Here is a 27,307-nt window from a genome sequence, read left to right on the forward strand (position 1 = left end):
ACCTGCAGCAAGGCACCTGTTTCAATGGACTTATATGAATCTCAGCAATTATTAAACACAATGTGAACTTGCGGCTAGTATATATTATCTCAATGTTATACAGAAACTATGAAAGAAACATTGCAGGGAAAGAGCAGGGAATTAGTGTTGGAATAGAGAGCTCCAATACAGGACTTAACACTAGCTTGGGCTCCATGAGCTGAATGGCTTCTTCTATGCTGTAATTTCTACATTTCTGAAATGATACAGAAAACTTTGCCAGAAAACCAGATGCTCAGAGATGTGAGAGAGCCAGTTAAAAACCAACACTATGTTCAATTATTACTTTTAAAAAAAGTCATTCAGAATAGCTATTTGGGGATGCGTTACATCAACCAGTACAGTTGCTTTTAAAAAATGAATGAATTAATTGTGGCTGTCAGTTTTCAGAACAGAACTTTCATTCCATTGGGAAACAGTACCTCAATGATGTGGAGGAGGCATGGAAAGCAAACAGAACGGAGATCTGAGCAGCAGAAGCAAACACCAGATGTAGAACTTACAATAACAACTACAGGCATTGGAGACAGAGTGATCAAAAGTGCAATAGATTATTAATAGTACTGAATGGTGAAATAGATAAAAATTTTATGAGTGGAATACATGTGAAGGAAACAGATCTTATAGCCTAAGCAAATACTGAACAGCTCAAGAATGAAGCAGACCTTAATTTTATGGAGCAGGACAGCAGGAGATCATAGATGGGGTAGGGCAAAGCCACCACAACATTTGAAGGCAAGTACGAGGATGATAAAGTCAATTTGCTGGGGGATAGGGAAACCAACAAATGTAAAAATATGCCTGGCAAACCTTTTTGTTTTTATTAAGACAATGGTTTAAAATCACACCAAATTAAAATATTGGGGTCTAATTTATGAGATTTGCAAATGTTGCAGGTAACTGCGTGGGTCTCAGATAAACCTTGGCAGCTCTGCTGGGACACTGATCTCCTGCCAGAAGCTGGGATCCTCCTTCCACCACAAGCAGCTTCTTGAAAGTGGGAAATGAGATTGGCCTTTGAATGGAGGTCCAGAGGGTTGGGCTGTGACACATCCAGTTACCAACATGATTCACCAGTTACAAATCCTTTGCTAATCTTGCCTTTTCAACCCCATTGTGTCATTTACACATCATATCACCATGAGAGAAATGATTCAGAAATCTTCTCAGAACCTCTGTGAGAGAAAGGATTTGTCCATCGCTTTTAGTCAAATACTGAAGACAGCCGCCCCTTTAATCATTATACATTTCCTTTTACTGCTGCTGAAGTTAGTGATGCCTTTTAAAAAGAGAACAGTTGGCAAACTGCTTGCCCATAAATGTCTAAATCCTGTGATTTGTTCCTCAAAGAAATTCGCGAAACGATATCCATGGGGGAAATATCAGGTTCTGCACAATACTCTCAATGCAGGCAGTATCAAATTGTTAAACGTCAATCATGTAGCACCATACAGCACCACTACAAAAGAGACCTTCAGAATGATAACAGGTTTTCAGATCCCATGACATCCCAAACCTTCTAAGTGTCTGAACCTCTAAAATAAAAGTCTCAATAAGGCTGAACTATACAATGATTTTTGGAATGCAATGAACAGGTGAAAGGTCTATTTTGCATATCCATTTCCAAGAATGCAAAAATAAAAGGTAAACGTGTTCACTCAATTAAGAATTACTTCAATAATGTGTCTGAAACATACATTTCTTTCCATACGCTGTAAACAGCTGACTATTTGTAGCTCAGTCAATCAGGAATACATTTCCTAATAACCATTTTTCAGCATTTGACAACGCACACATCGGATTTATCTTGGGTCAAATCTTTAAAATGCTGTCAGGCTGATAAATGTCACTGTAACTCTCTGTTCATCTGAACCAAGTGCAACCCTGGTCATGTCATTTTCCTCTGTACAATAAAATTTAAATAGTTATGTAACCATGTTATTAGCCTTTGTGCTAACATGGTTTCAAAAAGAGCATAAGAACATAGGGAAGGGAGATGAAATCAAACTTATCAGCAAGGTGATATTAATAGATAAGAAATGCGGATGACAGGTCTATTATGCACAATTTGGAAATCACATGTAAATGTGTATGCATTATGCGCATGTGTAAACCAAAGGGAATTGTAGTTCTCTTAATTATGCATCAAACAATTTATGAAAAAAATTGCATCAGTGCATCTCTCATTCTCACTTTACACATGATTTATACAGGGTGCATAATTTATATGCATTTACATATGTCACAAACAGTCGTGGATTGAGTGACCAAATTATTGTTATTATTATTACTACTACTATATTTTAGGGTATTATTACTGCTGGAAAAACGATTCACCAGTCAACTAACAACCGGATTCCTCTTACTGCTAAGTAAGCAGAGGCGTGTGGAGTAAGGAAACGTGCCTAATGTTTCGCCCTGCATTTCGTACTATTTGAAGGACCAGACATGTAAGGGAGTGGGGAACATATCAAGCAGTATAAACATTGTTACTCAAGTTTTCTTGAAGATCTGCAATGTATTTTATCATTAGCAAAGCACACATTGTCACCCCCATTTCTGGGTGGGCAAGAACTCAAAACAATTTTATATTAAAGGCAACCACAAGCAACTGAAGTTTAATAAGTGGAGAGCATCCGTGACGTAAATTCATGTTAAGCCCCACATTTCAACTGCAGAAACAGTGATGAGAAAAGAAAAACTTTAACCCCAATTAGTAGTAAATCAGCAGTAACTAATGATGTGTTCTTCCTGTAGGGTAGTTCAAATAGGATGTAATCCCTGCCCCAAATACAATACTATTCAGGTCACATTCTAAAGCACCAACAACAACACAAAATAATCACCCATTCGTGATTCACACATTTGCATTAAATTAATAACTTTGCTGATCTCACAGTAGATTTCGCCCAGATACCAGGGAAGGTTTGTACAAACGGGCAATATTGAAATTGTGTTATTAATCTAGAGGGATAGACTTATGTGTCTGCAGCAGTGCAGTTACACGTCAGATAAAGATGATTCCCAGCAAGAATAGGTGGGGCTATTTACCTCCTATTTCAGGTAATGTTGCCTCTAAAATCAAAATGAAGATCGTTGTGGAAGGAAATGGCAAATGCCTCTGGAGGCACCAGCAATAATAATAATCCTTGCATTTGATATAGCACCTTATCACATCTTCGAGACATCTCAAAGCGCTTCACAGAATATACTGTAAAGTGAATTGACTGTATATTTTGTGAGCGAAACGTGGCAGCCATTTGCGCACAGCGGTGTCCCACAAACAGCCGTGGATTGAATGACCAAATTTTTTTTTGAAGGGATTATTACCCCCAGAAAAGTAATCCACCAATCGACTAACCAGGTTCCTGCTTACTGCTAGGTAAACAGAGGCGTGTGGAGTAAGAAAACTTGTTTAGGGTTTCGCTCTGCTCGGGAATCGAAACCATGAAACCATGTCCTCTCACTTGTGAGGCGAGTGCTCTAACCACTATGCTGTAGGACTCCGCAATGACTTGGTCACTCACTCCATTGATGATTGTGGGCATTGCTGTGCGCAAAATGGCTGCTTCATTTCGCCCACAAGACAGTCACTGCACTTTAGACTATATCCTATGTAGCGCTTTGAGACATCTCAACGATGTGATGAGGTGCTATATTAAATGGAAGGATTATTATTATTAATAAAGGAAAGGCTGAAATATAAACATTGAGAAAGAAAAATTATACGTTAATTCATATCTGCAAATTTGCAGAGAACATCCACAAACAGAGTAGTCTAGTTCTGTTTTCATCCACTGCACAGATAACCTGTTCACTTCCAATATTGTTACACAGCATCTCAATGTGTTCACCTTTCTCTTGGATCAAGAGAGCGTAGCTTTACCAACTATATATAAACCAAAGAAATCTACCACTATGTATTTCAATTACACTGTGTTGTCAATTTCACTTCAAAATACATCTGTGGATCTATTCATAGACAGAAACATCTGAACTTTTCCACTGGAGCTAATTGATGAAGACATTGTTCTATTTTAGTGAAAAAATTACAGGTGCAAATAATGTGAGGAGCAGGGATTCCATACACTGTAATAGGAGGGAATGTGTAAAGGCCATTTGAATTCCATGCTTGAATCAGAAATATGTGATATCAGATGCCATATCCTGGTGAGTCACTTGATGCACAATTTTACATTGTAACAGCACGCCAGAGGGAACACGTAATTTGACAGAGCTTTGAAATATGATATTATAATTTTACATTCTAGGATTTCTTAACACCATGTCTAAAAGGAGATCTACAGATGTACTTAGAAGTGAAATTGATACTAGAAAATAAATGGCTACCGATAAAACTTAAAGCAACTTACAGCCCCAATTATTGGCAGAGAGAATATCTCCAGGTCCTGGAAAGTGTAAATGTGATTTTAATGCACCTCTTTTTCTCTTGAGACGATTTTTTATGACAATTATCTTATTAAATTTTGGATCTTTGTCGCTCAACCCTGTCAAGTCATCTCTCACCACCACTCTTTCTCATGTCAGGTGGGGTGTGAATATTGTACAGTATCTAAGATATAAGAGGTCAGATACAAGGAGGCAAAGACATCTATTCTCAATCAGTTCACATTTATATATGAGTAATAATGAATTGGTCACTTCAATCCACGACTGACTGTTTGTGGGACACTGCTGTGCGCAATTGGCTGCCAAGTTTCTCCCTATTTAGCCAATTCAAATCCAAAGATAATTATTATTTAAAATAGGCCCCAAAGAGAGTACGAGGACCCTTACCCTGCATTTAAACAAACACACCTTGCAAACAATATATTATTTATACATATATATATATATAATTTCCAAACTTTTAGCTGCAGAGTTACAAAATGAGACATTGACCTCCTTTAACAGCAATGTTTGTTAAATATTATCCACATTTCAGTACAAAAGGGGCATCGGATTCTTTCAACCCTGAATGAGATACAATTTACCTTCATCCAGGACAGCATCTGAGAATGCAGATCATCTTTCTTTGCAATTCAATTTTTTTCTGATTTTATCTAAGACATTGCAGACAGAGAATATATTTCAAACCACAGAAATGTACCACAACAGCCAGAATTCAGGGATATTGAATTGTTTTGCTTCACTCAAATATTGTTCCTGCATTTTCCTGTTTATATTCCACAAATTAGAACTCAGATAACCAGCTGAAGGTTCCCAGGAAGCTTTTCCAGAACTAGAATAAAATGCAGTATAATCCTGGCAGTACTGGATTCTGAGTCAAAACTGTCTCAATTCTTGTGCCAACCAAACACTTACCAGATTTTTGTTTATCACCTTGGAAATCTAAATACTAACTGCTTAAACGTCATTCATTCCCTTTGCCACACATATACACACTCACTCTAAGGGAAATTGAGCTATTAAGTGAGTCATCCTTTATAGCATGGTCAAATGTTGCTTCCAGATGTATAATAGAATATAATTTATTGTGCATTAACTAAGTACCAATTTTGTGCACTATTTACCACCTTAGCACCTTCATCCATATGTTCCCAATTTTCTATCCTCAGCAAGCCTTAACCAGATCCCTTTGTACCACTTTGGCTACGATAAAATCTTCTAATCTCACAGTAATGACACGACCAGATCTAACAACAACAAAATTACATTTGTATAGCACTTTTCACATCGGGAGGACATCCCAAGACACTGGACAGATAAAGTTATGGACCCGAGCTAAGGGTCGGGATGGGGGAGGGGGAGAGGGCAGTGGGGGGAAGCAGGGAGATCGAAAGCACGGTCGAAGAGGAGCGTCTTGAGGTGGGTCTTGAAGGTGGCGAGGGAGGAGGCGAGATGGAGGGATTGTGGGATGGAGTTCCAGAGGATGGGGCAGAGCGGTGGAAGTGGGGCGAGCAAGGCGAGGGACATGAAGCAGGCCAGAGCCCGCTGAGCGGAGGGAGCAAACAGGGTGGTAGGAGAGGTAGAGGGGAGCAAGACCGTAGAGGACTTTGAAGGTGAGAACCAGGATCTTGAACTGTATCCTCTGTGTGTGATGTGAAGCCAGTGGAGTTGAGTGAGGACGGGGGTGATAGGGTCGAGGAGCCTAGTGCGGGAGAGGACACGGGCTGCAAGGTTCTGGATGATCTGCAGGCTGTGGAGGGAGGAGTTGGGGAGGCCGACAAGCAGCGAGTTTGCATAGTCGAGCCTCGATGTAATGAAGGCGTGTATGAGGATTTCGGGGGCCTGCGGTGTGAGACAATGTCGGAGCCGGGCGACATTGCAGAGGTGGGGGAAGGCAGAGAAGGTAATCCAAGTTGGGACAATTCATAACTGCAGTCTTTAATAACAACTCCAGTTGCAAATAATGCTTCCAGAATATGGAACTATGTCAGACTGACACACATTGGTAGATGTTCACCCGGTTATAGGAAGCATTTCCCATTTGCCATTGAGATGTTAAAGAGTCTACAAACCGCAATTTCCCTCTAGTATGTCATTTATATGGTATTTTGGACATGTGAAGAACAAGCATCATCAAACTTTCTGACTGTGGTGAATTGTATCCAAGCCCGATCCTGATCTCACCTGATATACCCGTATGCATCTTTATCAGGGGTTCCTGGATATCAATGGATATTTGTGACCAATGCTTTTTTGGGGGGACGGTGTGGTGTGATAGATTGAAAACCACAGTGACATTTTTGCATTATACTACAGCAGTGTAAATTGAATATGTTCCAAAATGGGTTTGTCACCAACAAAAAACATAAATCGGTTTCAGACTGCCAAAATTGGATTTGGATTTTTAGCCATAGCTCTTCAGCCATTTCTGTATCAAATTAATAATAAAAGGCCATTGTTATGATGTTTAGAGTAATAACACATAGTGAGAACACAAGGGAATGAAGACAAAGTAGAAATCGTTCCAAGCCAAAATTGAACAGAGGTGCTCCAATTAACTTCAGGAGTAGTATCTCTGACAGCAGCAGCACCACTATCACCGCCTGGTCTGTGAATGTGTCTGGAAGCCTCTCCCTAATTCCCTCCATTTCTGCTTTCAAAATCTTCTTTTTCCCCCACACTTCAGGGTCGCGCAGTCACTGTAAAGATTTCTGAAATGGTCTCCTATGTGAAAAGCGTTATACAGGCGCAAATAGTTCTTTTTGTTGCGTCCTGTTGGCAACATGCTACTCCTGAAACATGTAATAACTTTGTCTACATGATGGCTTTATCTGTTCTTGGCCATTTAGTATAACATTTGCAGCATGCTTGCAATGGAAATCCTTCAGGAAACAACAAAAGGTCAAGATAAACTGAGCAATAACACAGAGAGCAAAGACTAATTGACTGCCATTGAATTTGCTGCTGCATCACAAATAAGGATTTAGGGGGCCAATTGCCTCCATGCAATGATAGCTTCACATCGGACGTCCTCCCGACGCAAAGGGCGCTCTATAAATGAAATTTGTTATTGTTGTTGTTCACAGCTTTGAATGAACGTGGTGTTGCTAAAGACCCCAAAAAATTCAATGTGAAACCTTTGCTCCCTATATGCTCCCCCTTGGTGACATCATCCGCAGACATGGGGTTAACTTCCACATGTATGCAGATGACACCCAACTCTACCTTTCCACTTCTACCCTCAACTCCACGACCACCGATGTCCTGACAGCCTGCCTGTCTGACATCGAGTCCTGGACGAGAGACAACTTTCTCCAGCTCAACGTGCGCAAAACTGAGGCCCTCCTGATTGGCTCACGTCAGCGCCTCCGCACCTCAGGCGCTGACAGCATCAGCATCCAAGGCTGCACTCTCCACCTCTCAAAGCCAATCAGGAACCTCGGCGTTCTGTTCGACCCTGAGCTGTCCTTTCTTCCCCACATCCGCGCCACAACTGGCACCGCCTTCCATCACCTCCGGAATGTCGCCAGACTACGGCACTACCTCACCCCTCACGCTGCTGAAACTCTGGTCCACGCCTTTATCAACTCAAGGCTGGACTATGGGAACTCTCTCCTCGTCGGCCTTCCCGGCACCTCCCTCCACAAGCTGCAGGTCATTCAGAACTCTGCAGCTCGTGTACTGTCCCGCACCAGGCTTCGTGACCACATCACTCCCACCCTCGCTCGCCTCCACTGGCTCCCCATCCCCCAGAGGATCGAATTCAAGATCCTCATCCTCACCTACAAGGCCATTCACGGCCTTGCTCCCTCCTACCTCTCCGACCTACTATCCCCCTACCTACCTGCCCGTACCCTCCGTTCCTCTGGCTCCGGTCTGCTCCACATCCCCCGCCCTAACATCGGTGGCCGGGCTTTCAGCCTCTTAGCCCGTAGGCTCTGGAACTCCATCCCCCAGTGCCTTGGCCTTGCTTCCTCCCTTTCCTCCTTCAAGGCCGGTCTCAAGACCTTTCTCTTCAAACGTGCCTTCAGCTCCACTCTCTACCCCCTCCTCGCTCCCTCTCTTCCTTCCCCTCACCCTGACCATTTCCCAACTGTCCAGCGCCTTGGGACGTCCTCCCGACGTGAAAGGCGCTCTATTAATGCAATCTTGTTGCTGTTGCTGAAGACTCCATTATGTTCAACATTCCAAGTTTACATAGACAGGGTTAGAGGCCTCAAAAGAAGTTACAACAAAACAAACCTATTCCTCTCTGTATATTATGAGTAATGCATCCTTAGTATTTCTTACATTAATGAACGCAATACAATTTACCAGACTAATCATGTTGAGTGATGGGTTAACCCAATTTTTTATGCATCTTTAACAGAAACAAAATTCAAAGTTTGAATTTTCAGCTAATTCTGATGTGAACAGCAGCCAATACGAAATGTTAAAATCTACTTATATTGTTTGTAACTCAGTTTCAACACCATCAGCATATTCGTGAAAACATTCAAATCAAAATACAGAATGGACTGCATCAACACCAGCCAATAAAAGTATTGGTTTAGGAAGAAGCGATACTCAAATAAATCAGCACTTAACCAGCTGGCGTGGATTGAATTTCATTCTCTTGCATTTTTCATAATCCGATACACTGCAGCTGGTAGATGCATTTAAGAACTAAAACTGAAATAATTACAACAGTTTTAAGATAGGTTTTATGCATTACTGAAGACTTTGCTGTAATGTAGTAATAAGATCTTCACTATGCAATCCACTCTGATTAATGCAACCAGGTTGGTTTGACACTTTATGAGAAATCAATTCAAAGTGTATTTTGATGTGGTACAAAGGAAGCTACTGCAGTTCTCACAGTGCATTGCCCAAATCCCTCTGTGATCACTTTAGTGTCTCCATTTATTCATGAAATAAAGAAACCACTGCAGCACTATTCACATCTGGGCTTAACTTCAGATAAAAGCTAATTACTCACACTATATGGGCCAAATCCAGAGGTTTCTCTGGCATCTCGGGGTATAGAGGATGAGGTGGCTCTCTGCTTGGTACACATCCAAGGGACTTGCTAATTGCATGGCTCAACTTCTTTGCAGGTGATTTCTGTAAAAATAATCAGTAATCTTAACATAACAAATTTTGGAGCTTATTATATTGTCTATTATTGCATTAAAGACCCAAACAGAAAGTGTAAGATAAAATAAAACAAATAATAAGAACCAGGGAAATAAATGACCCAACCTTTCTATTTCAGAATGCAGAATGTGTTGAACTATGAAATTTAAACATTGCTTTCCCTCCCCCCCTCCAGATTTTTCCTCCCTCATTTTGCTGGAATACAGTTCTACAAGTACCTTGCTTAAATGGTCATTATTCATGCACGATCCCAGAAATGAGTTTCAGCAGGCTACCCACACTTCAGCTTGATGCTGTTATGACACACATTTTCTAGCACTGGATGTTAATCAGAAGCGAGAAGCCTGGCTGATTTTGACTCCCTCACCTCCCTCATGCAGCACTCAAGCTAAATGTTGACCCCAAACTACTGCTTGGTGGGCGATCAGGAAACTCAGCACAGAGGAGGAAGTGAACCTGTGTATATATGGCCTAATACTGTATTATACAAGATGGTACATTTGGACCAGCAAAAATTGCCAAATAAGAGCTGAATGAAGGATCTCACTTGTTCTAAAATAAAACCAAAGTGTCATCAGGTAGCAAGCAATTTACAGTGGACTTACAAAGTTAAACTTGCAGCAACCTTTAACTTTGCACTACCAGAGGTACTGTATAATGCAAGCAAAATAGAGTTACCAGAAAGTAAACAGAAGTTAAAGTTTTGTTCAATATAGTATATTTAATTATTTTAATAGTATTTGATATTAATAATAATCCTTGCATTTGGTCTAGCGCTTTATCACATCTTCGAGACGTCTCAATGCGCTTCACAGAATATGCTGTAAAGTGAAATGACTGTATATTTTGTAGGCAAAACGTAGCAGCCAATTGCGCACAGCAGTGTCCCACAAACAGTCGTGGATTGACTTACCAATTTTTTAATATATATCAGATTTACTGTCAAATCACAGTATTGTTGAAAAAGAAACCCAACTGATGTCACGTTTAATTTTCCTCATCATAAACCTTTAAGCATGTAAAGTAATTAACATGAGTTTGTTCAATGCACACTTATATTCAACTTCCTGAATATATTTATGAAGATGAAATAAGGACAGGACAAGCCAATATGTTCATTCCAATGAAATGTAAAATAGATTTTCCAGCAAAATATCAAATGTCTTTAAGTAAATGGTAGTTTTGCATTCAAATATTTTGTTAAAGTATTTTGTCAAAGAGCACACTCCAGTGTCAGTAGCAAGGGCAATTCATGGGGTTAAATTTCAGAATAAACAAAAAGTAGCTATTGAGAGACAAGCAAAAAAAGGAGAAAGGTTAACAAACCTAACATCATAAAGTACAGCTAAAACCTCTATTGTGTTCTTATGCTTCCTTTAGATTTTAAGTATACACTACATGCTACTGGCAAAGTGCTAGAAAAGTTTTGTGGAACATCTGGGTCCTAGTAGAAAATAACTACTGACCCACAGCCCATCTCATGCCTCAGATACATAGAAACTGGCCCATATATCCCATAATAATTGCAGCCCTGCTCATCACATCAAGTCTAGGATAATAATAATAATCTTTGCATTTGATGTAATGCTTATCACTTCTTCGCAATGTCTCAAAGCATTTCACAGAATATACTGTAAAGTGAATTGACAGTAACATTTAAACAAAAATAAATTTAACAATGAACATATTTACATCAGCAAGATGCAGTATGTAGCAAACACTCAATAGACAATTGCAATTTCTTCGCAAAGTGCAAAGTGTGCGTAGTGTAAGGTTCTGAAAAAATATTGCAAAATTTCTAATTAGCAACATTTTCAAATGAGTCACCAACATCAATTAAAAAAAGGATTTTAATGAAGCTGTTGGAATGTGTTGGAAGCTTGTTAGATTTTTTTTCCCATTTCTTGTCAAGTTGCTCCAATCATTGCTGGATTTTAAGTGCAAATTAATTTAAAAAGCATTGAAGCTATTCATGAATTACTGCTGCCAATGTGACGTTAAAAGCATTCTTTCCTTGGCCTAGAAATGAACAACACAGAAGAAGGTCATCAACCCATCAAGATTTCTCATTACCAAACTTGGCGAAAGGTAATAATTGCATCAACAGGCTTCTCCCATTGATTCTGAGATCCTATTTTCTGAATGCAAGTACAGCCAACTTACTTTCAAGTTAAAAAAAATCTCTTGACACAAAAGTTTATTTGATGGTTTTAATGCCATATTTCTAAAGAAGACTTCAACTCTACCACCCGTGGACTAAAACACCAATTGAGTCGGTTGTAAAGGGATTCATTTAAGTAAGGTCCTAATCCCAATATTACTGAGTTCTAATGTCAATAATATTATAAATTACATGTGGAGTAGATTTCTATTTTATAAACCCAAAGAATTTCCAATCTGAAATGCGTATTCAAATATTAGCACTTCCAAATGATGCATTTTGAAGCAGTATTAATGACTGTCCATTTGTGCAAACTGCCTCACAAACAACTTGCATTAGATCACATCTTTAGGCACTGAAGCAAACTTTATATTTCACACTTTTAAACAATGAATCAAATTTTAGATTCGGCTAAGTCACTTTCTGCATCAATATATTTATGATAGCAGAACTCTGACTAAATTAAATGATATTAGATTTAGATAAGCTAGCAAATGCAAGGCTGGTACTTTGAAGGAAGAAGAGACAATTTGTTGCAGCTTTCAAATCTGTGGCTTGAATGGGAATGGAAAACTACTTCAGAATAAGAAACATTTTGAAAAATAAAGTGCTAAAATATTGGTAGAAAATTATTGTTCAGTCATTCTGCCTATGTTGCCATTACCAGCAGATTGAATGCCAGACAGTGTTTATCATTAGACAAAGCTGACTAGACACAAGGTATTATTTTCACACACATTGGCTGAGTAAGTCTATCTGTAACTCTCAATGTCTTACACATTTTCACAATACAACTTGTTTGAAATAAATCCATGCCACAGAGATCATTCGAGGTATATAATTTAGTAGGTTTCAGAGTTGTTAAACAAGCGCACCCATGCTGTATAATAAAATAATTTCCGCTCATACATTCATACTCTGTTTCATGTTCACGTTGGCAACTGTCTCAGAAGTGTATCTTTTCCCTCGATTGCTTTTATATTAATAGTGCTGAGACAGATAATGAGTACAACCTTGAAGAATTCAAAATTCTCTGTTTTGCTTTGAAATTTTCCACGACAGTAGTTATCTAAAACAGAGAACATACATTGTGCCAGTTCAATCGACATTCAGCCAGTCTTTGTAATGATTCAAAAGGATTTTGGGGTCTGCTGGTCAGAAACTTTACAAATTCCTTTCAAATACCAATATTACCATTAGATTTGAAAAATTGTGAGTGACTTATTTATTTGGGGGGAATATTGGCCATGACACATGGAAAAACTTCCTTCTCTTTTCGAATAGTGCCATTTGTGAATTCATACCGCTTCAAATTCATGGTCCTCTCAAAATAGCTCAGCCTTTGAAACACAGCATTATTTTTCATAGAAAGCACTTTTGTTATGCAATAGTCAACAGATCAATTTGTTTTCAGCAAGGTTTTGAGCTATTACTAAATTTTGAGCAAGTTTTGAGCTAGTTATTACCAAATTTTCTGTGTATGTGTATATGATTGTATATGTAACTGCCAACAAATGTGGTAAGGGAGGAAGAGAGATGAGAAAAATATGAATAGGCAATATGAATAAAGTGTGGTAGCACTTCATCAAAACAGACATCCTCAGACTAATATTTTATATTTAAAATGCGTATCATAAATGTTCTGCAGCATTTCTCAAGGTAAGGTAGACATTAAGTCCCAGAGAAAGAGAATACTTCAATTCCCAGAGCCACCTCCTCCTCGGTTGAAAACTTCCAAACACACAGTATCTTGTAAAATATTTCAATCTAATCTACAAGAAGATGAATGGCAGCACAGTGGCCATATGTCCCACTTATAGACTTTTAACTAAATTTTTTCTGTGGTTTTGAACGTTGAACAAAATTAACTAAGTGTGCTTCATCCAATCAGAGTGGAACAAATAGGAACATACGCACCCTTCAATTTTCCCCCACTCTTTAAAATAATATTTGCTTTTGATATAGTGCCTTATCACATCAAAACATCTCAAAGTGTTTGACAAAAAGAACTGCTATAGAGTGCAGAGTGTGGCAATGTAAGTGCTGATGATTTCTGGCAAATAGTTTTCATGGGTTCTTTCTTGTTCTAGTACACCACCAACTGATCATTCCTCACATTAATGGCCAGACAGTGAGTATCAGCAGGCTATTCAACCATGAACGTATCACAGCTAAGCCAATTGTGTCTTTACCCAACACTCATATGTTCATCATCATCTTAACTGAGAACAGCTAAATCTGGGAAACCAGACCAATGAGCTTACAAAGAGTGACTGATGAATGGATATTGGGATTCTCTTTCTCTCTGTATTTCTCATATTCTACGTCAGAAATGGTTAAGAGTCATCTTATGGGTGAATCCTTTCACCGTGTAATTTAAGGGGCATTCCATTGAGTGGAACCGATTTTATAATACTGCAATATTGTATATGAATTTGCTATAAAGTCATTTTATAGATTTAACAGTTTATTTAGTACCATCCAGTGGTGTGAACCAGAAATAAATATTTGGGTAAAATGGTCAAAATGACAGAAACATCTCAACAAAATACCCATCACTTGCTTCCATCAATGTGAAAACTATACTTTAGTGGCTTTGTGGGTAAAGCAGCAGCAACAACTATTTGCAATCATATAGCACCCTTCACGTGGGGTGGGTCTCAGAGCACTTAAGTAAATAAAGACAGCTAGTGTTAATTATTAATGCAAGATGGACCTCACTTTAAACTCTATTAAAACTATATATTGGGGAAAATAATATTATTATTTATTATTGTTATATTGGTGAAAAAAGAATACCGAATATAAGAACACCCTGATCCCGTAGAAAAATGATCTTTATTAATTTAAATACGTCATCTGCTGGAATTAATTCACTATCCTGGAATGCATATCCAATACTAAGTCTTAAAACTAAATCATGTTTAACTCTGTGCCCAAGGGTAATATAAATCACTGATGAAAAATATAAATACCATAATTCAACTGATCCTCATTCAAATAGGACACTAAATAATTGTCCGTAATCACAGAATGGATAATTTTCTGCACTCTGCAATGGGATTGCAATTCACAAGAGCTTTTTACAATCATAAACGAAAAACAATATTAGCAATGAATTGTACAATGGAGGCAGACAGAGGGACCCATTTGCATTATACAGTGAAGGCAGACAAAGGGATGAATGCAAGTTAAATATGCATTGCATCAGTGTGACGGATCACTCAATGAGGTTGAAGAGATAATGGTAACCAGATGTTGTACAACAACTGTTAAAGTTTATAAATGAAGCACAGAATACAAGAATTAAATCCACTGGGGATAGTAATAAAGAGTTACATCATTTTCTCTTATTTTTCCAATGAATTGAAGCCTAGGTTGTTCCTGTGTGAGTCATGTCACAAGCTCTTCATTCTTTCGTATGGGGAAAAGGCAGGAAATAATAATAATTCTTGCATATGATATAGCTCTTTTCATGTCTTCAAGACGTCTCAAAGTGCTTCATAGAATATACTGTAAAGTGAACTGACCGTATATTTTGTGGGCGAAACACAGCAGCCAATTGTGCACAGCAGCATCCCATAAACAGTCGTGGATTGAATGATCAAATAATTTATTTATTTTATTATTCATATTGAATGCATTATTACTCCCGGTAAAGCGATCCGCCAATCAAACAACAATCAGGTTCCTACTTACTGCTAGGTAAACAGAGGCGTGGTGGAGTAAAGGAAACTTGCCTAACATTTTACCCTGCCTGGGAATTAAACCCAGGTCTTCTCATTTGCGAGGGGAGTGCTCTAACCACTAAACTATAGGACTCCACATTGTAGAATTCCTCATACATATATAAAATGTAGTGAAGACTTCTTATCAAATGTAAGGATTATAAATTAATGGGATGGAAGAATTACAGATTCCAGTATTGGATGGAGAGAAGTTGGCTGCAACAGCTCTCCTGCCACTCACAGTAACACCACCATTTAGGAATTTCTTCATCTTGCTGCAATGTTACAATTAATTGGTCCCAAACTCAGTTAATATAGATCTCAAACTATCTGTTCAACTAAAATAAATTAGACATCTAGGTTCATTTACTCATTCATTTAGACAGAACTATGTTTCAATGTACAAATTTTGCCATTGACATCAAGATAAAATATTAGGGACTCCCAATTGTGATTTGTTTTGAGAGGTCATTGATCTTGTATTAAGGAATTTAAACTTGCAAAGACCAGACAAGAAATACCGGTAGCAAAACTCATTGGTTAACCCCAATTCATTAAGATGCTAAAATTAGTCGATGAAAGGCCAATGTGGTAATGATCAACATAAACCAGGAATGTGTCTGATCGGTGCTGTTAGCTGATTGTAGCAAAGATAGTGGTGGACACTCTATCACCTTTTGTGCCCCATGTTTGTAAATGAGAAAGAAAGATTCAACCAGTGTCTCTCCTCTCAAATGCAATCCAATGATTCCTCCTGGAAAGGAGTGTGGATGTCAGGCATGGGTAGAAACAGTCTTAGCTCTATTGCCCCTCCAGAAAATATAGCCTTACACAAAGAAAAGCCATTTGGATGAGACACCAAAGATTTACCAGCAACTGTGGAACTGCAGCTTGCACGAGAACTGCAACATTTCAAAGGACAGAAGTAAAGAGGGAAGATACATCATGGCTATGAAATACCAAATTAAGAATTTAAGATAATTAAATAAAGATTAAAACATTACAAAGTAACAGAAGCATTAAAAAATTTAGTGCAGCCAATTAAAATGAAATTCTGGAAAAAAATATCTGGCTAATACCATTCATGATTCTTTTTCAAATCCTGTCCAAAAATACATCTGAAAGCTTGAGGGGTTCCAGTCGATTTCACACTTAAAGATAGACTAGTCCTCCGCAGTATAGTTAAAAGTAAGAGTTGTTTGTTATCCATCTGTAACAATTGTAGGTAGATGTAGTTAAAAGTTAAGACTACTGTCCACCTCACTATTTAGTGCTCAGTGGTGCCTAAAAGCATTCCAGTGGCGTAATCAAGATGTGGTCACCAGTAAAAGCACCCACAACGTAAACAACCTTTTGTCCAAGGAATCCGAGCCATGGAACACTATTACAAGACTGCGGATGTGATGAGCCCTGCAAGCCTGAGGATGTTGCACTTATACAACCTTGTTCATTTTCTGACTACAAAGAGCAGGGCCTCACGTCAGTTTTGAGTGTAATAATCAGGCTGACGCTCCAGTGCCATACCGGGAGCGTGGCCCCATGTCAGGTTCGAGTGTATACATCAGGTTGTTATTGTCGGAGATTATTTTGTTTTGCACAAAATGTTAAACTGAGGTTCTGGCTGTCAATTCAGGTGGACATTAAAGATACCATGATACTTCTCAGACAGTAAAGCAAGATCCTCCCCCTGTGTCCTAGCCAATAATCCTCCAGATGAATTGGGCATTCATGGTCAGAATACAAATAGTGATAAAGATAATATAAATACTACAGGAAAGAAAAAGGTAATAGGAAGTTAGCACAAAAGATGTAACAAGTCAAAAAGTGTGAGAAGAACATCATCAGGGCATATAGCTATGTTGGGGACAGTTAAACAAATAAGAGTTATGTGTACAAATGCACGTAGCATAAGAAATAAAACAAGTGAGTTAGAAGCACAAATTCAGCTTAAAGGGTATGATGCAGCAACCATTACAGAGATCTGGTTACAAGCTGGGCAGGACTGGGATCTAAATATTCCAGGCTATAAGATCTTTAGAAGACAGGGGCATTAGGAAAGGAGGAGGAGTAGCAATATTGATAAAAGACACTATTACAGCAGTGGAAAGGAAAAATTTCAGTAAGGGCAATCAGGTAACGGAAACAATGTGGGTCGAATTAAGGAACAGCAAAGGAGGTGAGACTCTGTTCGGAGTAGTCTACAGACCACAGAGAGTTGTGATGTAGATGGGAAATGTATAAATACGGAGGTCAGGGAAGCATGTAGCAAAAGCAATGTGGTTATAATGGGAGATTTCAATTTTCATATAGACTGGAAGAAGCAGGACACCTCGGGTAGTAAAGGCAACACATATAGACTGGAAGAAGCAGGACACCTCGGGTAGTAAAGGCAACACATTTCTAGAATGTATTCAGGATAGTTTTTTGGAACAATACGTTTTAGAACCAACAAGGGAACAACCCATACTGGATTTGATGATGAGTAATGAGCAGAACTAGTTAACAATCTGACAGTAAGGGAACATCTTGCAAATAGTGATCATAATATGATTGAATTTGACATTAGATTTGAGAGGGAGAAGGTTTTAAATTTAAGTAAGGCAATCTTCGATGGGATGAGAAATATATTGATCACAGTAAACTGGGCAGAAATGCTAGTGGGTAAACCTGTAGATGAACAATGGGAAGTATTCAAATAAGTATTTGATACAATACAGAACAAGTATATACCCCTAAAATGCAATAGCTCCAATCGTGTAGTTAAGCAACCATGGTGGACAAAAAGGTAAGAGACTGTATCAAGTTAAAAGAAAAGGGTTACTGAAATGCAAGAAAAAGTGGGAACGAGGAAGACTGGGAGAATTACAAAAGGCAAAAAAGGGATACAAAGAAAGTAATAAAAGGAGCAAAAAGGGAGTATGATAAAAACTTGCAAGGGATATTAAAACCGATAGTAAAAGCTTTTATAAATATATTAAAAGAAAGAGAATGGTCAAGGGGAATGTGGGTCTGTTAAAGACAGATGTAGGTGAGAAAAAACAGAAAATAAGGAAATAGCTGACTTGTTCAAAGCAGAATATTTTCTTAGTGGGGAGAAATTAAGAACTGTGGAGGAGCAAAGGGATTTGGGTGTCCATATCCACAAATCACTAAAAACTAGCTCCCAGGTGTAAAAGTTAATCAAAAAGGCGAATGTAATGTTGGCCTTTACCTGAAGGGACCTGGAATACAAAGGGGAGGAAATGATGCTTCAGCTGCATAGAGCATTAGCTCCCATCTGGAGCACTGCGTTCAGTTTTGGACACCACACCTCAGGAAAGATATATTAGCCCTGGAGGGGGCGCAGCGCAGGTTCACCAGAATGGTACCAGGCCTAAAAGGGCTAAGTTACGAGGAAAGGCTGCGTAAACTTGGATTGTATTCCCTTGCGTTTAGAAGGTTGAGGGGTGATTTGATTGAGGTCTTTAAGAAGATAAAGGGATTTGTTAGGGTAGATACAGAGAAGCTATTTCCACTGGTGGAATCCAAAACAAGGGGCATATTCTTAAAATTAGAACCAGGCCATTTAAGAGTGAAATCAGGAAGCATTTTTTCACTCAAAGGGTGGTAGAAATCCGTATTTCTCTCCCCCAAAAGGCCGTGGATGCTGGATCCATCCACACCTTCAAGAGTGAGGTTGATAGATTTTTGATAGGTCAGGGTATTAAGGGATGGGGAGAAAGGCAGGAAATTGGAATTGAAAGGATTAGTTGAGGTACAGATCAGCAATGATCTAATTAAATGGTCAACAGGCTCGAAGGGCTGAATGGCCTCCTCCTGATCCTATATCTTATTTTATGTTATACATCGCATCGCTGTTTGTGGGGCCTTGCCTAGAAAAAACATTTTGTAGATTTGACAATAAATACTATAAAGTGCTTCAAAACATTTTGATATACTAAAGCTCTATAGAAATCAAGTTATTAGATTTCTCCCTTTCTCCCAGTCACCTCCCCTCTCTCCAATGGTGATAACTTCAATTACGTTTGCTGAATATTGGGCCTTCAATGAGAGTAGTTAAATTTGTTTCAAGATTGGAGTTTTCTTAATAGAAAAATGCTTTGCTGGTCCACATCTGTTCGGGGCACTGCTTTACTGCCAAGAAAAAAAGCTTTGAGCTTCTTTCATCTCTTTCCACAGCATTAATGTAAAACCCAGCAGAAGAATCAAAAATGAATAAAACACTAACTGTATTTAGATTTGCTAATGCCCAATTGAATTTTGGTTTCAATGCTTTGAACTTGTGTTCATTTACCCAATATGTTGTTTTGCTTTGCAGCTGTTGCCTCACCCTGTGCCTTTACCTTAAGTGTGTGACCAACTCCCACATCTCATTTATCCAGACTCATGAGTTACAGGCTGAATTAATATGAGTACCATTGATCACATTCTTTGCTAATCTATACTATAATAATATAATAAACCTTGCATTTGATTTAGTGCCTTATCATGTCTTCGAGACATCTCGAAGCGCTTCACAGAATATACTGTAAAGTGAATTAACTGTATATTTTGTGGGCAAAATGCAGCAGCCAATTACTCACAGCAGTTTCTCAGAAACAGTGTGGATCAAGAGATCAAATTATTATTTTTCAAAATTTTTTAAGGGATTATTACCCCTGGAAAAGTGATCTGCCAACCAGGTTCCTACTTACAACTAACAACCAGATTCCTACTTACTGCTAGGTAAACAGGGGGCGTGCAGTAAGGAAATTTGTCCAACCTTTTGGCCTGCCCAGGAATCAAACCCAGGTCCTCTCGCTTGCAAGGTGAGTGCTCTAACCACTAGACTACAGTATACTCCACATCCCCTCAATCCTACATCCCCCTAATCCTAACAGGTTTGTTTCCCTTTGGTCACAAATCAATTGTCTGAGTAGCTTGTCAAATAGCTTCTGAGAGATGAATAAACAATAGGATAGTGCTTGTTGAAATACCATTTATCCGAAATGGACACTAAACCAAACTGGCTGAAACTCCAACTGTGCTCAGCAGGTCCAATTATTTCATCAAACTGTATAACTTTCGGCACTAACTTAGTATTGCTTAATAAAGCATCACATTGATTATATGATCACATCCAAAATATCACTTTATCCTTTTTGGAGTAATTCCCAAACTGATCAGCAATTGTGTCACTATCTAAAAGTCCAGTAAATTGGCTAGGCATAACTTGCCATAAAAAAAGCCTAATTAGGCTTAAACTTATTGCCTTGACTTTTGTCAAATGTGCCTGAATTGTTAAGAAACTTATTAATTTCCAGAGTCACACTTCTGACTCTATTTAAAAACTGTACCAACACCAGCCATTCATTCTCCAGTCCTCAGGGACTGCCCTCAGATTCAATGAGCTGCAGAAACATTTCAATCATTTGATGCAGTGTAACTTCTACCCTTCATTTGAGTGTTTTTGGACGATTTCCATCTTGTTGCCCTATAAATACTTGGACATTGATATTATGGAGTCCTGTAGCGTAGTGGTTGCACGCATGCTCACCTTGCAAGTGAGAGGACCTGGGTTCAATTCCCAGGCATGGTGAAACCTTAGGAAAGTTTCCTTAGCCCACACTCCTCCGTTTACCTAGCAATGAGTATGAACCCAATTTGAGACATTGGTGGATCGCTTATCCAGGAATTCCTTCCAATAAATAAATTAATAATTTGGACATTCAATCCACGACTGTTTGTGGGACACTGCTGTGTGCAATTGTCTCCATGATGTGATAATCCGCTCTATCAAATGGAAGGATTATTATTATTTTTCAAAATCAATTTTCTTCACAAACTTAGATGCTCCAGTGCACCGCCTAACCTTTAAACACTGGAAGTCCCACACTAACATTGGTTAAAAACATTTTGTTCAAAAATACATTTCCACCATCAACTTACAAGCTGTTTATGGTATATGATCTGTCTAATTTTAACCTACTTTCTCTGCTCTCTCTCCAAGGCTGGGTTGAGTGGTCATAGCTTAGCTGGCTATCAGGCAGACAAGTCTGGCATGACTATGGATCTATTTCTTAATTTCTCTTGAAGGACAATTTTGCGTAATGGTAACTGAACAGATGCTCTTCAGATGTTAACAGTTCAAACAAGAAGATTGTATTTTTTATGGTACCACATAATACTCAGAATAATTTTTATATAAATAAGGCTTGTTTTCCATATCCAGCTAATTCACTCATGCAGAAAACAGTAAAGGAAATTACACTTTGCAATGCTTTTAGGAAGCAGTATTTTTTCCATTTATTATGAAACGTTTTAAAGAAATAACAGTAGATTATCCAACAAAAAAAAGTGCCAATTTAGAGAACTCTTGGTTTTTTGGCCAGCAACACAAGGGATTAGACATTTTACATGCTGACCCACACAAATGTTAATTTGTTCCTGATAAAGCAAGTGAATTGTGAGGAAACTTAATACCAATATTTTAAGGCAATTTAAACTTGGAAGAAAAACAAAAAAAAGCTTTCCGCACTCAGTGTCCTTTAAGTCATAGCTTAGTGAACTTCAATTAAATTCAATCTGCTATTAGTAATTGAGAGCAGAGCTTCACATGCGCCTGAAAATCATCTTTATACAGTAGTGCAGCATGTGCAATTTTAGGGGATGGAAAGTCATTTATTAGAGATAATATGAGAGCAGCCTGGCTCCATTGGTAGCAATCTTGCCTCTGATTCAGGTTGTGGGTTCAAGTTCCATGTCTGGATTTTGCTCATAGTCCAGGTTGACACTCCATTGTCAATTAAATCAGACATTAAATTAAGGTGTGTCATTCTATTCAGGTGAACGTTAGTGATTACATGGCGCTACTTGAAAAGTGAAGTAAATTTCTCCCAGTGTCTTGGCCAACAATCCTCTAGATAAAATACATAAGAATCCTTGCATTTGATGTAGAAATTATCACATCGTTGAGATGTTCAGAAGCGCTTCACAGGAATATCCTGTGCTTTGTAGGTGAACATTGGTCATTTACGTCATTGTTTCTGTGGGACATTGCTGTGTGCACATTCTCTGCTGCATCCACTTACAAATACATAATAATAATCATTGATTTGGTACACTGGTTTCACATTGAGAGGGTGTCCCAAAGCACTTCACAGGAAGGACCATGTGTTTTGTGGGCAAGCGTGGCAGTCAAGTTGTGCACAGCAATGTCCCACAAACAGTCAGCAGACAAACATCGGCACTATATCCTATAAAGAGCTTTGAGAAGTTCAGCAACATGATAAAGTACTATGTCAAATTTAAGGTCCTTTTCTGCCCTACATAATAACCCTGTGAAAGCATCTATTTGTACACAGATACATTTGTGAGTAGGCTAGTTGTTGGGACTCTGATGAGCTTGAAATCTGAGCTTTTCTTTACACGCTAAAATGCAGTTCTAATTGATAGAATTCGATCATGTCAAAGACCATTACATGAAAAAAAACAGCTATATGGTCTCCACGGTCTGTATCCACTGACTCTACCACTCCCTTCGCTCAATGAGCACCGGCCTGCTTCAAGTTCCCTGCCCTATCTGCTTCACCATCGGCAGGCATGATTTCAAACATTCTGCCACCATTCTCTGGAATTCCATCCTTGAGTCCTTCCGACTCCCTCCCTCTCCTCATTCAAGGCACATTTCAAAATGAACCTCTATCCTGCGCTTTCAGTCATCGTTCCCCCCCTCCACCTCCCTCAGCATCCAACCCCAGCTCAGGTGCCTGCTCTTTAGGAAATGAATGATGCATTATGATGCAACATAAACTGTAAACTGTATTGTACTGTGGGTCAGATCCTACTAGAATTTGGGGAGGTAAGAGAAAACCAGTGAAGAGCTGGATCTAGACCAGGCCAACCTCAAGTGTGTCATGCCTGCAAAGGGTAGCTGCACAAAAACCATAAGAATGACACTTGGAGTGTATGCTCTTACAATCACCTAGTGTATTCTTTCACTTACCCAAGAGGAGTGCTCCTTCATTTGGTGCTGGTTGCTATGGGAGCCACTGGCATAACCACGCCAGAAGCAGGTCTGGCAGAGTTGGTAGTTGTGGCACTGTTGGCAACGATACCGGAAACCCATCATACTGTCACTACGACAGTGTGAGCACTCCACCGGATGGAAGACTGCGGGGGAGAGGGGGGAGGGGGAAATCAAAGCACTTAGGGTATTATATATAACATTCAATCACTTACATTTCTAATCAGTTATATTTTTTAAAGCACTCTTTAAAGACATTTATTTTCACATGAAAGATGCTATCTGAATATTAGTTATTTTTATAGTTTTGAAATATTCAGAATATTCACTGTGAAGAAATTCACTCAGCGGTGGGAACTGAACTCAAATTAAAAATTGGTTAGCACAGTACAGTTTATTTAAAGGCCACTCAATTCAGAAAAGCTTTCACTGTACACGTCCATTTCACTCTGCTTCAAAGACGTGCCTGAAAACCACTCTATGAGAAAACAATAGCATAAATAGCAGAAAAACCTCCTCAGTAAATAATCACCCCCAGGCAACCTATGTACCCTGACTTGTGAGAAGTCAGCGCTGAGTTGATCTCAGCCTAAGAGCTAAGTTTGTGTGGGTCAGTGCAATGTACAAGGGGGCTTGTGGAGAGCATACATTTTGTATCCAGAGGGACACGTTTCAGTGTGACATGCCACGATTGCTGCCACTTTCCTACTGAACACTTTTCCAACCCAAATGTCTGGCACAAAATAAACAGAAAATCATAGCTGTTTGGAGTCAGAATTTATTGAAGGCCACAAAGCAAACACAGTTTCTAAGAAGAATTACTTTTACTTTGCAACAATAGTCAAATTGCAAAACCATCATACTCATCACAGAGCAAATTGTATTTTTCAAAGCAGTTACTCAGCCACCAATGCTCAAGAGTTAAACATAAGAAATTGTGGCATGAGAAAAGCTTATCAGATCATCTAACCATTCCCTTTAAAGATCTTGTACAATCTGCCCAATCTTACGGTCACTATCCAAATTAATCTCCTCAGTAATTTTTCTGAAGTTATTTCTTGATCTCCAAAGGTAGGGAAGTGAAAACCTGAAGTAATCATTTATTTAGCAATGGTTCCACATCATAAGGCACAAATATGGAAGAAAAATATATTAATATTATTTTAGTCTTCTATATTAGAAAATACGTTTACTCATTTTAAATTTTAATTTCACTTGTAATTCATCAGATATTGTTGGCACAGATTGACTGCCATATTTGCCTAAATTAATGAATTACTTAATTACAATTCTGGTATTTATTTCTGGATCATCAAACCATTTTGGGGTTATGTTATTAATTATAGATTCGTTCCATTCTATGATTCAGGCAGATGTAAAAGGATCACCCTGCTGTTTCTATTTCAAGGACCCTAAGCTTTCCTCCAGGTTATCCTGGTACAATTTCCCTCCTACAACAACAAGTTGCACCTCTATAGTTCCCTCCACGCAGGGTTGTGTCTCAGTGCACTTATAATAGTGGCGGAGCCTTATTCCGAGCCGGGGGGGTGGGGGAAGAGGTGACCGTAAGCACGGCCGAAGGGGAAGGTTTTCAGGCAGCACTTGAAAAAGGGGAAAGAGGGACCAAGGCGGGGGGATTGAGGGGGAGTGTTCCACAGTTTCAGGACGTAATAGCTGAAAGCACGACCTCCATAGGTGGAGTGGAGGGTGCGAAGGAAGAGCAGGAGGCTGTGCCAGTCGAGCGGAGGCACCGGGTGGTGGATTGAAGAGTGAGGAGGTCGGAGAGGTAGGGAGGTGTCAGAGAGTGAAGCAAGTTGAACACGAGTGTGAGGATCTCAAAGTCAATCCATTAGGATGGGGAGCCAGTGGAGCTTGGTCAGAACTGGTGCGATGAAGTTCCTAATCCAAACTTCAAATTAATTTGCTCTCACTTCATAATAATAATAACAATATTTGTTTTTGATGTAGCGCCTTTCACATCAAGAGGATGTCACAAAGTACCTCACAGTATTTACTGCAAAATGTAGTGAATGTATTTTGTGGGCAAATTATTGTCTCTTACTGTTTCCGAGATGCTGATGCAGATCAGTTACTGTGTTGGCCTAAAACATTCACTTCTGATAATAATAATAATCCTTGCATTTGATATAGCGCTTTTCATGTTTTCTCAACGTCTCAAAGCGCTTCACAGAATATGCTGTAAAGTGAATTGATTGCATATTTGTGGGCAAAACGCAGCAGTGTCCCACAAACAGTCGTGGATTGAAAATGACCAATTTATTATTGTTTTGTTTTAGAGGAATTATTATTAGGGTGTGGAGTAAGGAAACTTGCCCAAGGTTTCGCCCTCAATTATATATAATTGATATATATATATCAATTATATATCAAGTCCTACAATTTTCTAAGCGTTCCGAGAGACTACCCTCCAAGTTGCTTAACATAAAAGATATTATATAAATGCAAGTCATTGTTTGCAGTACTTTCTCGAAATTCTGACTGGTAAGCAAAATGAAGATATTCAAATTAATGTACTAGTGTTGATAGATACCACACAGTGCACTATTGTAAACTATTCCCATTTGGCAGCAATCATAAGTACGTTTTGCTCCTGGTCTACTTTATGAGCAAATCAGTGCACGGCACTGCAACAAGTCAAAAAAATGACATGCCACTGGAATTAAAATGTCACACTTGGATTTGAGAAATAATGAACCGTGGCTATTCTTTTCACAAAGAAAATAATCTAAACAAGAAATTATTTCATTGCTCTCAAGTATTATTTCACTTTGTACTGATGTGCAAGCCATTTATTTTCACTTTGTTGTAGTTTTGTGAGACAATTTATTTTTAATAGCTAGAAGAGTGAATTTGCAAATGCTCATTGGTAAATATTTTATGTGACTTGAATGAGAAAATGGGTTGATCAAACAAATTTTTGTTGCAATGATGGCTTATTTTATACACGTGGGTCAAGGGTTAGATAATATAGTTGGCTTAGGCCCCAGTGCCACATCAATTAATGTTCCAAAGACGACATATTATTTGTTACTAAGCCCCACCTCATACCTTGAGCACATAGTCCAGTCTGAAACTGCAATACTGAACTGGGAGTATGCCTCACTGTCGGGCATGTCCGCCTGTTCAAATGGACTAAGATCCATAGAACAATAGAAACACGGGACATAGTTGAAGGCCATTCAGCCTATTTTTGCACACTGGTGTTCGCTGCTCCAAGGACCCATCCATCCTAATTTCCTGCTCTTTATCCACACCCTCTAAATCCCTTCTAAACGTGCAGGTTTTATTCTCTTTCAAATGCTCCAAACAACACCCCAGGCAAATCATTCCATATTTTGATAACGCTCTGGAACAAGAAGTTCTTCCAAATTTCTCCTCTAACTCCCCAACTCGCAATGTTGAATTCATGCTCTTGAATCCTCTACTAGCAGAAAGAATGTTCACGGTTAATTCTTCCAAACCATTTGATTATTATCTTGTATGCCTCTATCATATTACCTTTCAACCTTCTCTACTCTGACAGCGTCCTAACCTCTCTAGCCTCTCCTCATATATCCATTCAACACCGGTAACATCCTCATGAATCTACACTGCACCCACCCTCTGTCCTTTGGAATAATTTTATGCTGCACAGAGCTAAACATATGTACCCAGAATTGCCCTGTTTACCATCTGTCCTTTCTGTCATTTCATATACAGTAAATTTAACAATAAAAGACTGTTCATGCAATTCTTTTCTATAATGTGGACAAAACTGCACACAGTACTCTAGCTGCAGCCTAATCAAAGTCAAACAGATTCATTGTC

The 27,307-nt window shown here is 38.8% G+C and overlaps 1 protein-coding gene across 1 annotated transcript in view; it reads right to left on the reverse strand.

The window, feature by feature from the left end:
• The window catches only part of LOC103183141 (dystrobrevin beta), a 325,008-nt gene that overhangs the window by 172,099 nt on the left and 125,602 nt on the right, over positions 1 to 27,307 (reverse strand). The window contains 2 exon segments of the mRNA XM_042333694.1: positions 9,428 to 9,552; positions 23,459 to 23,625. Of these exon segments, the coding sequence (XP_042189628.1) occupies positions 9,428 to 9,552; positions 23,459 to 23,625 (292 nt within the window).

The sequence above is a fragment of the Callorhinchus milii genome, unplaced genomic scaffold, assembly GCF_018977255.1.
Source record: "Callorhinchus milii isolate IMCB2004 unplaced genomic scaffold, IMCB_Cmil_1.0 Scaffold3, whole genome shotgun sequence".
Taxonomy (NCBI): Eukaryota; Metazoa; Chordata; class Chondrichthyes; order Chimaeriformes; family Callorhinchidae; genus Callorhinchus; species Callorhinchus milii.